The sequence below is a fragment of the Scophthalmus maximus genome, chromosome 10 (genome assembly GCF_022379125.1).
Source record: "Scophthalmus maximus strain ysfricsl-2021 chromosome 10, ASM2237912v1, whole genome shotgun sequence".
NCBI lineage: Eukaryota > Metazoa > Chordata > Actinopteri > Pleuronectiformes > Scophthalmidae > Scophthalmus > Scophthalmus maximus.
Window position 1 is genome coordinate 9,831,911 of NC_061524.1, and position 17,709 is coordinate 9,849,619.

Genomic DNA, 17,709 nt, shown 5'->3' on the forward strand with positions numbered 1-17,709 from the left:
ACACAGGAATCAAGTCTCTCCGCAGAATGTAATCCAACACTTTTTGCACCTTTTTGAGCGTTGAAGGAAAAGCATGACTCAAACAGGGAGGGAAAAAAATGCTCTTGCTGCATTTTGAGGCAGTAGTGCTAACTTGCTCAAAAATGCATGCCTTTTAAAGGAAGCTGGAGGTAGATTATTTAAGATATCATAACAGTATACTGCATGCTATATGGTGCGTGGATTTTTTGTTGGTATATATATCCGAGCGATTAGTCGCCTTTTAAAAAATTATTCATGGAAGTTGTTTATAGTTCGCTGCAGTGTGTTTTTCTCCTCTAGGGGTGTTAGATGCCTTTAGAACTCTTTATCTACTTTCTGTTACCTGGCGGCGCAGAGGGATCTGCTTGCTCAGTTTGTGGACAGCTGGTTGGCCCCCAAAGTCCGGTTTCTTTGCAGTGTTCCTCATGCGGCACACCACCACGATGCCCACCATGCAGGCGATGAGGAAGACACCCGCGCAGTAAATTGCAATCTCCACGTAGTCTGGGGAAAAGGGCCCTGGAGTTTTCTTAAGGGCTGAGGAAAATAAAAGGGGGGAAGTGAGATTGGAGGTCAGGCAAAGAAAGTTAATCACTCTCACACACGTATGAGTGACACACAGGCACATTCATCATTTGAGCAGACGCACATGGGTATCGGACGGGCAAACACTCAGATGCTCTGGTGATGACTCATGCATAAATATGATCAAGATTGGCGGGCAAAATAAACAAAATGATTTTGTGGCATCTTCCTCTCTCCCTTCTTCCCAATGTACCGTACGGGCCTGTACAGGGATTAACAGTCTAAATAGATTTAAAATCTTCACTCAGCCAGGACAACCCGGCCTGCATATGTCTGCATTCTGTGCATATGTTGGACACACGCGAGCATACACACAAACACACACCCACAGACAACAGAACAATGTGGGCTTCACTTCAGATCGCAAACCAGGGAGAGTGGTGTGGATATATATTGCCTGAGCTTCCTGTCAAGGAAATGAGTAGGGTTTTTTTGTGTGGATGCATGTTCACTATATAAATGGACTATTCCATAATGCATAGCCCTCCAGACCACAAACGAGGCTTTTGTGCAGCACAGCCAGCTGGAAGTGAAGCTACATATAGGAACCTTCCTCCTGTCTGCCTCATATCTGCTGGTCCACAAACCGTAGATCACACACTGAAGCCACAGCCTTGATGGCGCCACTAGTTTACATAGAGCACATCAAGGCCAATAAATATGACATATTACTCCCAAAGGAAATGGCTTGCCTGTGATCATTATGCTGTATTGTTTACAGACAAAACAAATCTATTATCTCATTACAATATTAAGAGATGGTTGCCTGTTAAGCCCTGCAGACAGTCATCTACTCTCATCGATCTCCTTTAATGCCCAACTCTATTTTTGGCTAAAACTTGAGCAAAACCATTTGTCTGTTTAGTTTTGAGTGAACTTGTGTAGACTCTTACACTGCTTTTGATGAATTTGATCCCTTGGTATGCATAATTACAGACAAGACATACGGCAGCAGACAAAGATAGGATAAAACAAGTTGATGAATGAGAACACACACATGGACAAACATTCACATGCATGAGATTCACTGCGTAGTAGCAGAGAGGTTTGGCTCTGATAATTGAGAAAGTCAAGCCAACTGGAAGCAAGTGTTGAGCTTTACCTTTCGACCTTTATTTCAAAAAGAAATAAGGATCTTAAAAGTAGGCAATTATCAGAGCCAGGAAATGGGTGGAGAAAACTTTGAGGCGTAAGTGGAACACATGTGGAAAAGAAAACATATTTTTTGACATGCAGAACCAAAGTGTGGCAAGGCTTTCCCCAAGGAGAAGGGGAAAGATGTAACAGAAGGAAAAGAGTAGGCTGGAGACAAACCCTCCCCTGCCTCTGAAGACAGACGAGCTGCTCTGGGAAGCTCCACTTCCGCCGAAGAGTTGCAATAATAAGTCTTTGGCAAAGTACCGCGTTATCTGCTCAGACAAACAGCTCGCCAATCCAGATAATATAATAGAATACATGCTCCTTACGTTACTTTATATTGGATGTTGACTGTGATGGTTCATTACAGTCGTCTGATATTTGAGCAGTGTGCCTTCCTTAGTGGGAGGATTTGCCTTCCATAGAGGTCATTGAAATTACATAATCCAACTGTTTTAGACAAGACTGAGAGGAGAAAAAGGAAAAGGGAGGACAGTATACAAGTGTATATACCTGGAAGCACCGTCAACCAAGCAGTGTGATAGGAGATCCCAATAGAATTACCCGCCAAGCACGTATACTCCCCAGCATCTTCAAATGTTACATTGGGCAAGTAGAGAACTTCTATCTCCTTATCTGTGGTGTTAACACCTGCGGTCTGGGAGAGGAGAAGAGGAGGAAGAGGAAGAGGAGGAGTTGGAAAAGAAGGGAGAGGGGGTCGTAGATAAGGGGGAAGGTGGAACAGAAAGCGGAAACAGGGAGGACAAGTCACAGCGAAAGATGAGGGAGGACAGAGAGAGAGAAAGAGAAAAAAAAAAATGAGACCCACAACACCAGGAGAGGAATAAGAGGAGCTGGATGACGTCCATCTTGGAGTTCCCATCTTGAGGAAAGGATTGTGGGAGGGGCTTCACACAAACAAAGACACGGATAGAGCCCAGTGTGCCACCAAAACATAGGAAAATGGAGCAAATACACCAAAAAATAAAAACCCAAAAGGTTCCCATCACCAACAGAACCTGCTAAGAGACACCAGTCTATTCCCTAAACTGGACAGGTCACATGCACAAACACAGAAAGCATGGAGAGCACTGCACTGCAACACCATACACCACCTTGACACAGCTTGCATTAGAATGAAGATGGGGAAAAAGTTTAAGACCGGGCAAAGTGAGACGCTAGCTGTGACAATTTCGGTGTGTGTGCAGGTCCGAGCAGTGCTTCCATGGCTGCACCAGTCTCAGCAGTGGAGGGAGCAGCTGAAACACAAAGATCTGACATTAGGGGAAGTGAAGGTCTGTGAGCCCCAGGAACACCAAGAGACCACCAGCGGGATCACCACAGCACAGCAGGTCAGGGACGAGGCCCAGGAAACCACACCGGGAGGGAGGGTAGATGAGCTCAGGTCTCAGGGGTTACCTGGGATGACAGTCAGCCAGCCCGACTGGTTGGCCTCGCCTATATAATTGGAGACTTTACAGATATACTCTCCGGCATCGTCCTCTGTCACGTTGGTGAGGGTGAGCACCTCGACATCCGAGCTGTTAATGCCCGAACGCTGCAATCCACACATACACATATTAAGACTTGAACATGGAAATATCCGACAAATGAGTCAAATTGATCAGACAGACATGCAAACATCATGACTACAGCTACGGCATATGGTTTTTCAGGAGAGCAGAGACAGCAGGAATCACCACCAAAAGCCAGCATGGAAAAGACCTATCAGTTCATAAGGAATGAAATATAATGATTAGTTCCTCATAAGGAATGAGCTTTAAAATGTATCCGAAACGCCTGAAACCAAGAGGAAAACAAGGGGGAACGATACGATTCTAATCAAGATGATGAACCGTAAAAGAGGAAGTGCAGGAACGTACCTTCAGCACTCGGACATAGGGGTGTCCGTCTGGGCCATAGCGACTGCCGTTCTGAGTGATGTGTTTCAGCCACTGGATGTGAGGTTGGGCGTCGCTGTAGACCTTGCAGACAAAGCGGGCGTCCTCTCCAACGTTAACAGTGGTGTTGGCCGGAAGACCTGCCTGGAGAATGGGCCGGTGAGGGGACCGTTCTGTCGGGAGTAAGGAAATGTTTGTGTTAACATTCAAAGAATAATACAAGTTTTTTAGAATGGGACCCACACAATTTGAGTATAAGCACTTAAGACACATGGAAAATGTTTCAAAAACTCTGTAGTTCTTTCCTTTGAAAAGTGTAATCGTCTGAATCTGAAATTTTATAGTCATGTGCAAACCGTCTTATCTTTGCAAAAGCAGAACAATGTGTACTGTGAGTGTGAATGTTTGCCAGCAACCCTGACAGGTAAAATCACGACTGCGCCTCCTCTTTCTTATCTCTGAAGCATTTTAAGGCTTCACACAAAACAAAGAGGTGGGACATTTATCTCGGAAACTAGAATAACGGTAGGATATGGAGGAGGACTTCCATAAAGTACAGTACAGTGTATATGAATAAGGGGGTTAATCTAAATCATGTGCCAGAGTTGGAAGTGAAACACCTTCACCCCCCCCCCCCCCCCCCACATATCAAATCTGCATTCTTTCACAAGCAAACATTTGGCCTGCGAATCCAAACAGAGCGAGACCTGTTGAACAATGCCCCCTTTCAAAACACTACCCAGCCTTCACAACCACACCGAGGAGCCCACCAACCCCCACACTGACGGCAATCACCCACTGCCACTGCCACACACACACACACACACACACACACACACACACACACACACACACACACACACACACACACACACACACACACACACACACACACACACACACACACACACACACACACACACACACACACACACACACACACACACACCCCAACACTCACACAAAATGACATCACTCAACCTTGGGCAATGCAGTGACTTTCCAAAACAAAGCCTTAAGGTAGGTGCCGTGAATTTGATTGTGTGTGTGTGTGTGTGTGTGTGTGTGTGTGTGTGTGTGTGTGTGTGTGTGTGTGTGTGTGTGTGTGTGTGTGTGTGTGTAAGGTCGGGGGTGGGTCATGGGGGATGGTCAGAGGGTGAGGCTGTGTGATGAAGGGTAAAGGATGGGTTTAAGAGGGATGAAAAGGGAGAAATAATTAGGCCGGGTAAGTTGAGGGAATAAAGGGGATCAACAGATGGAGAGTAGAGAAACTAAGGAGCATAGTCTCTGCCTGCCTGTCTTCCTGTCTTCTTCCTCCATCTTTTCGAAATCTGTCAAATCAGATGATTCCCACCCCTCCTTCTCTCTCTCTCTCTCTCCCCATCTCCCTCCTCCTTCCTGCACATTCCTCGGACTGGCCTTGTTTATTGTCTCTCTTTCTTTCCCCACTTTTCCTCTCCTCCTCCATCTTACACATTTGCGTCTCCCCCTCTCAATCCTTCCAGAACAGAAAGAGGTGATCGATTTAAATCCAGTGCTCCCTTTGTAAAACCTACCAACACAAAACAGTCTGGCATGAAATGATGTGTGGAAATAAACTCAAATGAGACAATGACAAAGAGAGATTTAAAAACATCTTCCTTTGGAAAAAGAAATCATTCTAACTTTCATTATTGTGAAGCTGGTCTAAATGCTAGCTGGAGCACTTCTGTGCAGCTCCACAGCAACTCAGAACCAATGCCAGAATGGGTATGTGGTGCAAGAAAATAGGCCACATCATGATTATAGAGAAACCCCAAAACAATTAAAGTTTGTGGAGCAATTCTTGCTTAAATTAATAGAAAAGAGAGAGAGAGAGTGTGTGTGTGGGTATGGGTGTGTGTGTGTTGTCCTCTCAGTCTGCAGAATTAAATGAGGGAACGGTGACCGAAAAAAGCCAACAGATCCCGGCCATGGTTTCCATGTAACAAACTGAATGAAAGAGCAGACGCCGCGGTGCTTTTTTATGTCTTGCTGTGACCAATATGTAGTGACCCGTTTCAAAACTGATTCTGTTTATCAATTAAGTCATTAGTTAAGTAATTTGATGGCAGCGGTAGTGGGACAGTGGCAGAAAGGGGCATGGGGAGACAGAGCAGGGGCATTCCATGGTGTCCCATGCGAGACCGGTGAACTCTGAGTAACCTGGCGGCTTGGCACACAGGGTCCTAAGGGTCAGGGAGGGGCAGGGACACAGGAAGGCCGCTGCATGGCACAGGATGGCATGGGGCTACCAACAAAGTGCTGCATGGTCGCCGGGTGCCACAGTTCTGGCTGAAAGAGCCAATGTCTGTTTTAACTCGTCATGTGTGTCTGCTCGTGGATGTCCAACTGTGGCCAGTTCTCCAGAGGCCAGTCTGAACCAGAAAAGTCTGGCTCCTTTTGGTTTTTGGAGCTGATCCTGCAGGTCACTTGATAAGAACAGTCTTTTCTGTCTCAGTTTCCCCTCTTTTTCCTCCCCCTACCCTTTCCTACCTCTGTCAATCCCACTATAATGGAGGAAAATGAAGCAAGAGGTTGCAGGGTGCAGTGGCTGCGGAGCCAGACGTGGTGGGGGTTTACTGCTCTGCAATAAAACAGAACAAAAACAGAAATATGCAGTCTGAAGGAGAGCTTTAGCAAACTCCCGAGGGGAGCCGAGCAGGGGGCCTGTGTTGGGGAACATGTGTGTGTATGCATGTTTGTGTGCATGTGCCTTTATGCTCATTGTGCAAAAACCCTCAGGTATTCAATGTCCATCTGATAAAATGAAAATAATACTCTTTATTACCATGGGGACACTAATCAAAACAGAAGTGTGTAATTACAGTAGGCCTGCTCAGGACAATGGAGACAGTCTGAGAATATTTCTACATACTGACACAGTCTACTGACACGAGGAGTGACCAGTGGCCCCCTAAATGCTCTTCTGTGAATCAAACCTTTGCAGCTGCATGTCTGTCTGTTATCTTTAGATTATTGACCAAACTTTTTCGAAAAATAACTGTGTCAGATAAACTTTGATGTGTGCTGATTGCTTCTATTGTGGTTTGAGTGAGGCCAAAGGAGATCGGCTCTGCACTAAATAAAGGGCAAAGCTGTTCCACACTCCCACAAATACACACATGCACACATTGATCTACTATCTTTATCCCACTCCCCTTGTTGTCCCCGCCGTCTATTGATTCTGCAAACCGAGCAGAAAAACACTATTTGCTTTCTGTGCTCCAAAGGTCAGAGTGAGGGGTTGGTTGGGTTGGATGTGAACTCGCTGTGACAGATATGAGGTCAGAGAGGGACACTAACATTCACCCGCTACTGGTTCAAGTCTCCATCGTACCTCTGCCGACCTTAAAGGGTCCGATAAACCCCACAATACACACATACACGCAGATCATTTCTGTACTTTTAGCCAAGGTCGGGGTGCTCAAGACATGGAAAACTACATTTAAGAAGCTGAACAACATCGTGTTTTTATTTCCAGTGTCCCTGCCGTTGGGTATACTCCACAAACTCAACTATCAGCAGTATTCTGGGGGGGAAAATTACCCTTTAATGGAAATGAAAAATATGCATTTTTTTTGTATAATTGCATCAAAACGGATGAGGTTAATTAGCATGCAGGACAAAAAAGGTTGTAAAAACACTCAGTCTGATATAACCATCACAACCTGGTGTGGTGAGCCCCCAACCACACAGTGATTTAAGTAGTTTGCAACACTGATTATTATTTGGCCAAATACAGCCTCGCATAAACACTATGGGTGAATAACTCAAAACACATAATACCATTGTGAGAGAAGGATCCAATAAAAATAACAGGTTATTGTAAAAATTAATGAAAATGACATCAAAACTATTGACACTAGCTTCCATACACTTGGCAGCACTCCTTGACCTGCACCTGCATCCATTGTGCACCTGGGCAATCGAACAGCCCACACACACCCACACCCACACCCACACACACACACACACACACACGCTATTCTCACTGTGAGAACTCTTTCAGCTCCACCTCCCTCTTCCTTCATCCCCCAACTTCTCCTTCATTAGCCTCACAGGTGCCGTCTGTTCTCTGACAGTGTGTTTTTGTGCGTGGTACTGACCCACTACGTCCAAGGTGTAGGTGTGGTTGATGGCTCCGAACTCGTTCTCCACCAGGCAGGTGTAGTTGCCCTTGTCCGACGGCACCACGCTCTCCATGATCAGGGTCCAGTGCTGGCTTCGCACCTGAGTACAAGAGGCAGGGGGTTTCTTGTTAAGAGAAACAAACACACACACACGATGCAGACACACGCCGATAAATACAGAGAGCTGCAGTGTAAGGGACATAACGGATGAATTGACAGACACAAAGAGCGAGTGCCAGGTGAGAAAGATGAGGAGGAGATTTGGCCGGCGGCAGCTGCAACATCAGAATATTTATTGTTATTTTGATTTCATTTCTGCGAATAGAGTTTGATAAAGTTGAACTGGTTTTTACAAAGGTAAAATTAGATACACCCAATGCAGTCCGACTTCCTTCTGACTAACTCTTCTATGAGTCACCGTTGTCTTGCGTAGTTAACTCCACCCGCCCAGTCTAAGGCTGTTTCAAAAACACAGTTATTCATAATGATTTGTCAAAATAGCGTCACCTGTGTTTGCAATCCACAGGTGTGAACTAACAATGGTGTTTCCGTCTGCAGACTGAAGGGCGACTGTTGCTACTTGTGCAGCCCTACATTTCTGACAATGGGGAGATTAGGCCACAGGGCTGGGCTCAGGTACAGCTTTTGTGCGACACTTGTTGACAGAAAGAGAGCAACGAGCTGCCCACGGTATTTCTGACAGCCTGACGGTATCATTTCCGTCACGCCGGGGCCGTTTTTTGTCTACGCCGTAACGAGCCCGCTGAAAGCCAAACAGAACGACATTAGCAGCCGCATCAACATGATCTGCTCCTAAACTCTCCTGACAGGGAGATGTGTTTCCTCATAAACCATCGGGCATTAACCAGGAGCCTCAGATTCGTTCAGCATCACTGGATCTTTTCATGAATTAATCTAATAACTGTCTGTTTAATCTGTTACTCTGCTCTGCCAGTACGACTCCGGCACGCACGGTAAATGCTGCTTGTTTTGAGAGAGAGAGAGGAATTTAGGAGAAAAATAACTCAAATGAAATCTAAATAGACTCCATCACCAGGGAAGAATTCCTAACATACAGACTAGTAGTAGTTGTTTTCAGGCCTTTTTTTGTATACAGGAAATAAAAAATTACTCTACTTTCCCATGATATACAGAATCAGGTATTTTCACCACACATAAATCAACTCAGACCGTTTAGTTCATGCACAATGGGACTTTTGTGAGAGATTTCAGAAGTTAAACAAAGCTTTTGTTGTTGGAACCAAGGCAAAATCCATAGAAAGTCATACTCATTTAAGTTGACTACTGACACGGAATTAGAGTGCTGACCGCTAATATAAACTTTATCCTGGTCTTCATTCCAGGAGTCGGGGAATGTTAGAGTTTTATTTTTGAGCCGGTGTGGTTTATTTTATGTACATTGCGTAAACAGAGAGTTACAAGCTGCACAGCACAAGAAGCTCATCCCGTTTAAACTTTAACCAGCTCAGCAATAGCGTTGGTAAATCACATTTCATAACAACAGAATCACATGCTGGAATCACATAGTCTCCAAGCAAAGCTAGTGGGACCTGTTCTCCCTGATTGAGTTACCTCAGCTATTCTCAACTCATTTCAACCCTGACGCTACCTTCTTTCTCTATACGTTACTGTCCGGGGGCATTTAACCCTTAAGTCCCGAGCTTAGGTTTCTAATTGTTGGGGCTAAGGAACCATTTCGAGTTACAGTGAGGGGCTCTGCAAAGTATCCTGTTGAGAGGAGGCGCACGGATGAGCAATTCCAATTTCACACCAGAAACCCTGCCCTCGTTTCCTCTGTCTACTCTCATCCCGTCTCGCCAGTGAAGGGTGGAAAAGGGGTGAAAGGACAGGCAGAGAATGATCGGAAGAAGGAGCCTTGACATCCCTTGTAAATACATACACAACCTAGCCACGAGTATTGTAGAGCACCGAAAGCAGAACAAAGCCAGAGATGGCAGTGAGTTGACGGTTGTAATAAAGACAGTGATGTATTGCTGTTTATCTTACCTTATACCCTCCCATGCGGTCCTCTTGGCGGAAAGGCCTGCTGTTTTTTAGCCAGCGCAGCTTGGGCCGGGGGTTGCCTCCTGCAGCACAGCGGAACTTGACTGTGTTGGCAGCTGGCACTGCATGTAGCTTCTTCTCCATCTTTGCTGATGAGGTCCAATAGGGAGCGCCTACAACAAGCGAAACAGTTTGTGTTCAGTCAGGGTCAGTTTTCCTAATCATGTCCTCAACTGTTCAGGGCTTCAGGGTCTTGAACTGGCAGATATGTGTGGAGGTGTGACTGTAAACCGGAACCATTCATAGTACGTCGAGTCCCAGACCCCCCCCCCCACACACACACACACACACACACACACACACACTAACTGACCCGCTGTCTGCATAACACAACCCAGAGCTGAAACAGTTAAATAAAAACAATTTTTTTTTCCCGTAGGCTCAGCGGGGTGTTGCAGAGGGGGGAAAAACATCAGCTCTAAGGGGAGAATGTGCCTGGGCGTTGCCAAGAGGGTAACTAGACCATCACATTCAATTTCATCTCATTCCACTTAACAGCTTTTTTCTCCCCTCACTTCCTCCAATTACCATAGCTCCCCTGTTTATCTGTCACTTGGCTAGATATGGTCGGCAGGGCCAGGGATGCTTATCACTCTCGGAAAATCATTATGTGCCGTCGGGGGAGAAAGTAAGCGCCGCATTTACCGAAGGATTCCAGAGTTGTCAAGGCAAACTTTTGTCCAGATGTATTAATGCCACACTGTTACCATTTATCTTACAGAAATCACCTTCCTTGTGTTTTGTCCATTCCCTAGTTCCCACTTTTCTCCCCATATCTGAGTCTCAGTCAGCTGGATTTTACTCGGCGCCCACCCCCCCAACCCCCCATCCGCCCCTTCTCTCTGCACCTGGGAGTGTGATTGCCTAAGCAGATGGGGCTCAGAGGGGAAGAGAAAGTCAAACAACAACCCAAACGGTCTTCCACACTATCACTTTCTCTCCATATAGCACGAGCTGAAGCAACAGAGGGAATACCCACAGATAAGACCACAACTGATTTTAGTATGGCCCTCAAAGATAAGTTTACGTCCCAGGAGAGTGCTACAAATCCCCTCCCCCAACTCTCTTTCCCGCCTGTCCAATCTGCGTACTATAAGACACCTCCCATTATTTTCTCCGGCACGCAAAACCGGACAAGTTGCACATACTTGGATAGTAAAGTCAGTAAACACTGAATGGATGCATACGGTAAGTGCTCAAACTATAATTAGTCATTCCCCCTTTCTTCTTCTTCCTCCTTCTCACTCTCACTATCTCCACATGTCTTCCTGCTTCTTCACCTCCCAGTCCCCTCCATTTCTCTCCATCCACTCTCCCTGTCATCACTCCATCCGTTCAGACAGAGACAGATTAGGTGGAGACTGGCTCGTCGCAAGGCTGTCTCTCCGAAATGACCTTTGACCCCAAACTGCCAGCCAGGTCGGAGGATGAGGTTGGGACATGAAAGGTGAGCAGTGCTGTATCCCATGCTCTCCGTCCGGCGGGGCAGCACTTCAAACGAGACGACCCTCAGACCTCTCTCCAGATGAGGCCAAACTCTCACTGGAGCAACTGCTGAGGCCTCCAGGAACCCCAGGAACCCCCGCCGCCCCCAAAGCCCCGTGCATCCGGATCCCCACTCACGGCTGTTTATCCTAAGTTGGCCTGGGGTGAGCTGAGGTTTCATAACCCCGGCACTATGAGTCAAGAAGTCTGGAGAGCTAAATCCACCAGTGACCTAAATTCGTTTTTCGTCGTTGAAATCATTTTCAGTGATATCCTCCTTTTGTTACCATTTATCTATGCAAACTTAATACGGGCGCATTATTAGAGCCACTAGTGGGGAAGCAATGTGAGATTTCAAACGTTTTGGTCCTCTTCAGATGGCCTCACTTTACCCCAGTTAATAGAAACATCAGTGTGGTGACATTGCTAATCCAGAAAGTCACGAAATTTGGAAATTCCTAGTTATCTTTCAATTGTGAAGTCGACAGGACAGAGACTTTGTGACAGCAACAGGACTCATCGCAGAAAGAAATAGCTCCACGTGGCTTTTTATCATGACATCAGCACCAGCCCCCACACCCCCCTCTGCCTGCCCACCCTTAGCCTACCCCTGAACACAGCTTCCCTCACAGATCCCCGGAGAGGCTCTTCCATGTCTCCTCCAATAACACCACCCACTGCTGACGATGGACAAACACTCGTGGACTCTGTCCCTTATTCCATTTTTTTTCATCCCCTCGTATTGCTCCCTTTTCTATACAAAGTCAAATCAAAATCCTCTGTTTCACAGTGGCCTGATGCCCAGCCCATTCCGAGAGCTCCAGGAGAGAGAGAGAGAGAAGCCACAAATATAAAGCTACACCCCACAGCCTCCACTCTCATTCCCTCCCACGCCTATATACACCCTCCTCCCTCGCTCCAGTCCTCGGCCTGAGGCCAAGGCTCCACGCCATGCTCAGAGAAGTGCTGGTACTGATCCAACAACCCCCCTCCCCCCTTCGCCTCCTTCTGCCTCTTTCCCCTCTCCTCTTCTTCCCCCTTTCTTTTTTTAATAATAATTTCGGTTTAGAAACTCCACAAACACACAACTGTACTGCCAGAACAGCTTTCCCTTTGTTTTCAAACAGCTTATTAGCACTAGAATGGCTGGATATTTTCCCTCTCCCCCATTTTTTCCTCTTGCCGTGTTCCTCTCTCTGTCTCCCCCATATTTAATGGATTTCAGGCAATTACAGTCGGCCCAAAAGTGGAGGAGGAGGAGGACTCACGGTGAGACGAAATGCGTGTGGAGAATTTTAACAAGATGTGGAAGCCCTCGTCTTTACTTCAGCCCCTTTTTTGACCGTATGTGTGTGCGTGCGTGCGTGCGTGCGTGTGTGTGTGTGTGTGTGTGTGTGTGTGTGCGTGTGTGTGCGTGTGTGCACGTGGCTACATAAACACACTACTACCCCAGATATCAACACACAGGCACACTTTCTCTTTCACACACACACATGCTCATATACACAGGCCCATCAGGTGGGTAACTGGGTCCAGATGGGTGTCTAGCAAAATGGGTGAGCCCAGCTGACTGACTGGCTCCATGAGGCCTGACTACCTGAGAGACACTGGTTGAAGGAATGTCAGGAATCTCTGTATTCCCTGGAGCCTTGGAGACACACATGCACACACACATTGTACAACACACACTCCAAAGTCTCCCAGTATAGGCCTGGACAGAAATGCTAAGGTATAGAATAGCAGAGACGTGGGTTGTTTACACCCGTCACCTCCCAATTCTGCATAAAGAATAGAGACCACCCGCTTCCTCAACTGCCTTAATCATAAACACACAGTCTGAACTGTGCTAATAAAAAATGACAAAGATAAGTAGATTATTTCTCCAAGGGATTAACTCTTGATGTAATGTATGTGTTTGGCTATCGCAATCAGCAATCCAGAAAAGTTCTGACACGCTGTTGACAGTTCTTTTTTCTTTTTTTTTTAGACCAGGGCAGTTATGGAGATACCTGCTATTGTAAAATGTAATTGAGATTTATTTTTGTGTATGTGAGCAACTCTGCTGCTTTCAATGAAATCCTACCTATTATAAACTGTTTGCACTGTGACACAGCGTAACAGAATAATCATACGTAAAACAAACATCACAACATGTGAAGTGAAGGTACACTTCTTGCTTGTTTACACAGTCAGCTGAAAGGTGCCTAGTCGATGGATAGTGCATCACAACTCATTCATCCCTCCTTTTTGTTCCGCCCATACTCACTTATCTGCTCTCCGTCTGCCCCAGCGTCCTCTGATCGCTCAGTATCGTCCTCATCATCCCCCGACGAGATGGCATCTGCACAGAGTAACCACGGTTACTGCCAACCCTCCGCAAGACGAATGCACACATATACCGTAACGCATGCAGATATTTTCATGCTGTCACATTCTCTCAAGATGACACAAGATTGGGGCCACTTTTTTGGGGGGTCATTCAGAACAAAATTCAGGATGTTCATCTCTGACCACGGCCACTACCTGGACACGATTCTACATCTCCAAACTCCCTGTCCCATCCTGACCTTCTCTGTCCTGCCTGATCCCTGACTCACCTGTGACATTCACTATGAAGCAGACCGTGTCTTTGCCAACGCTGGTGCAGGCGTACAGGCCCGAATCCTTGGGCGTGGCATCACGAATCTGCAGCACCTCTTGCTCTATCAGCGTGCGGTTGTTGGTGCCCAGAGAGCTGCCGTCTTTGGTCCAGGTGATGGTCCCCGTCACAGGCAGGGGGCAGCTCAGCTTCAGCAACTCCCCTGGGTGCACTGAGCACACCGTGGGCTTAGAAATTTGGTATTTGTTCGATGCCTCTGCAGAGCGAGTGGAGGGGTGGGGTGAATGTCAAGGGGGAGGGAAAGGTTGGATTGGAGGAGGAAGAGGGTGCACAAAAAGAGGAAAGAGAGGTGGGAGAGGAAGAAACAAGCCATAGTGTAAGAAACAAAAACACCATATAACCCCCAATGGATGCAATGAAATCATCTTGTGCAAGAGGAGCAATACAGAAAAGAGGAGGCCCATTTTTGAAACCATCACACCAACATGTCCTTACCACAAACTCCCAGTCGGTCAGTCATTTGAAATGGAACCCTCAGAAAATACCACTGTTCTGTTATCAAGTGAAGTGTGCAGTGTGATTGGTACTTATAGATTCAGAGCATGCAGTAATGGCCAGAGCAGCAGATGTAGAAGAAAAAAACAAAAAAACAATCAATGCTTTGCGAGCTGTGTTCACAGACAACCCCCCCTCCCCCCACAACCACCCCTCCCTTTCAGCGAAGATGCCAAGCAGCCGGTGTTTGTGGGTGAGTAGGAGCAGTACAGATAGATTTCTTCGGCCTAAAAAAAAGGTAATTAAACTCCAGTATGTCTGCCCATCAGAAAGGAAAGCAGCCAGAAAGATCCAGGACGGAAGCAGTTGTCAGGCAAGGGAAGGGAGAAGGAGGGGTAAGGAGGGGGGGGGGGCTCTCTTTTCTTGGCTTTTCTCTGGTTTTGACTGACCGCCTAAACCTTGACCTGCCCATAGCCTGACTCTTCTCTTTCCATCTCTCCCTTCAGCAATTTCTTTCATAACACGGCCGTGGAGGATCTACAACCCCGGCACAGGATCTGCCGGCCAAGGCAGAATGCAAGAAACTCCGCTGGACTCCAAAAGTGCATAAAACCTTCACTTCTGGGAGAAGCTCCAAGTCAGCCTGTGAGTGCATGTGTGTACACTCTGTCCTCTGACTTGTACAACAGCACAGGGAGAACGAGCTGAATGTCCAATGTATAAAAGGGAATTTGTGAGTGCCGTAGCTGAGACTGCAACTCTACATCGGGACGGATTTCTATCTGCAACCATTTAAAGTCGAGACCGTGACTAAATGTTGAGTAAAAAGGGGGGAAAACCTGGCTGAAATACAAGCTGGCTTCTGTCATATATATCAAACCTAATTCCAGTCCCCCTGAGACTGACTTTAACACACACACAGACACACATTCATGCACGAACGTGTATATAAACTCATCTCCAATGTAAAAAGATCTCAAAAGGCATTGCAACTGTTGAGAGAGAGAAAGAAATTCAAACGTTCGTATTTATTGCAGTAGACAACTGTCCAAAACTGTGTGTGTGTGTGTGTGTGTGTGTGTGTGTGTGTGTGTGTGTGTGAGAGTGTGTGTGTCTATGTTTTCTTCAGACAGAACTGAAGGAAAGGGGCAAAAAGGAGAGGCATTAAAATCATTTGAGGAGGAAAAATAGCAACAGTGGAAAAGCATAAGTGATGAAGGTATATGTGGAGTTCTGGGCTGAAGGCTGGTGGAGGTGTAATTATGGGGGCGGTGGCTCTCCCAGCCTTTCCTGTACCTCACTGCACCTTTTCAACAACATCCCACCCCCATTACATACTGTTGCCCTGTGTGTGTGCGTGTGTGCGTGTGTGTGTGTGTGTGTGTGTGTGTGTGTGTGTGTGTGTGTGTGTGTGTGTGTTGAATGTAAAGTGTACACACGCCAGCTTTAACAGGAAGGGAAAATCATTCTGCCACAACCAGCAATTCAAGGCATGTGCGCAAGCCTCTTAACATTCCCTCTGGGCAAAAAGACACACAGGTACAGTACCTGTATTGTCATTTTCTCTCTCTCTTTCCTTCAATCCAAAAATATTATTAACCCCTTCCTGACCACCCAGGACTGAGTGTGTGGTCTGATAAAAGGTGGAGCCCCTGCGCAGATTGATGGGAGCTGTCTCCGCTACCTTTTATGACATGGCTTTCCACACCGGAGGCCTTTGACATTATTACTAGCTGCACTTTATTGTTTGACGTAGAATTTTAGACACTGGGAGATGTCGTAACCACCAGGACCCAAAGCAGCGTAGGTACAGTGTCTGCTGGGAGGCTAGCAGGTATGGACAACGTCAACACAGGGGCCCCCAGAAAGAGGCCGGCGAAGCAACACAACACCTGGAATGTACATACGCACACACACGGGCTACATCATCTGTCAGCACATTGAAGAGAAAGGAAGGACACTGAGATACTTCATAAAAAGAAAGATGATAGTCACACACTACAAGGAGAGGTCTGAGGAAGACGGAGAGGTGTAGGGTGGGAAAATAAGTACAAAGTAAAGGAAGGGAAGGGAGAAAGGAAAAACAGGAAAGGACTTGCTCCAAATGGTGCATCTGATTTAAGAAAGCATGCACGTGTTAGTCCCGCCTTCATCATTTTCTTATCTCTGCTGTGTCCATCTGTCCTCCTCCATCAACTCACCCTCCCCCGCTGCTGCTCCTTCATTTTCCTCTTTCACCTCTCCTTCCGCTTTGTGCCCTTCTTCCCCCTTCCCACACATCCCCACCCCCGCCCCTCCCATGCTGACCCTGCTGACCTAACCCTGACCCTTTCCAAACCTGTTGACACCTCCAGCATGCCTGATTGTTCATGGGAACCGGTGTCATGTAATCACAAGAGAACACACACACACAAACACACATACAGAATGACCGCAGCAAGAACCTGTAAGACCGTTGCGCGCGCCGAGACGATACAGATACAGAGTTACACCTTAATAAAAGCATGTGTCATACACATACACACCAGGAGCTACAAACCCAGACACACACACACACACACACACACACACACACACACACACTCTCTCTACTTGAAGAGTTTACAAGAATCCAGGAATGCGTGCTGAGTTTTTCATCTCTGCAAAGTTTCATCCCCCACTGCACCACAGGAGGGAGCGGGTGCCTCTCTTTCCTACTTACACACACACACACACACACACACACACACCTTTGCTGGATTTCAATCAAAGAACTATCTCCTCTGCCCTCCCTTCTTCGTCACTATCATACTGCCTCTCCTCTCCTGAAGCACATCTCCATTTCAAAACCCATCTTCCTCTTTTTCTCTGACAGCTATTACAAGTGTCTATCAGGTGTCATATTCTCAGGCTGTCCACTCCTCGCTGTCTCTCCATCCTCATTCACACCGTCTTGGCTGGCAATAATTAGTCTCGCAGCCCGAGAGCCTGCAGGAAAATGGGACAAGCAATTCTCACCGATGTCTCCTTGACGTCGGTCGGTCTGTCTGTCTGTCTGTCTGTCTGTCTGTCTGTCTGATCAACAAGAGCCAAGCAGCGAGGTTGGAAAAGTGGCTAGGGGCAGTTTCAGAGTTTGTCTTACATTTACTTCTGCAGAGAGGCTCATTCGGCTGAGAGTCTATTCTGCCGTCTCCTCCTTGTGGCATTCTGCACAATGAACTAAATGTAATGACTGCAATCTCAGAGGCACGCACTCGGCATGCATGCAGAC

At 46.8% G+C, this 17,709-nt stretch overlaps 1 protein-coding gene across 6 annotated transcripts in view; it reads right to left on the reverse strand.

Annotated features, from left to right (window-relative positions):
* fgfr2 (fibroblast growth factor receptor 2) overlaps positions 1-17,709 on the reverse strand; it is a 43,147-nt gene that overhangs the window by 13,200 nt on the left and 12,238 nt on the right. For 2 of the 6 annotated variants that reach the window (XM_035606625.2, XM_035606624.2), the window contains 7 exons: positions 13,963-14,220; positions 13,632-13,706; positions 9,824-9,993; positions 7,772-7,895; positions 3,627-3,817; positions 2,257-2,401; positions 359-558 (listed from right to left, as the gene is read on the reverse strand). In XM_035606625.2, the coding sequence (XP_035462518.1) occupies positions 359-558; positions 2,257-2,401; positions 3,627-3,817; positions 7,772-7,895; positions 9,824-9,993; positions 13,632-13,706; positions 13,963-14,220 (1,163 nt within the window). Of the gene's footprint in view, positions 1-358; positions 559-2,256; positions 2,402-3,162; positions 3,302-3,626; positions 3,818-7,771; positions 7,896-9,823; positions 9,994-13,631; positions 13,707-13,962; positions 14,221-17,709 lie in introns of all 6 variants that reach the window. The other 4 variants (XM_035606628.2, XM_035606626.2, XM_035606627.2 and 1 more) reach the window with 4 other exon arrangements.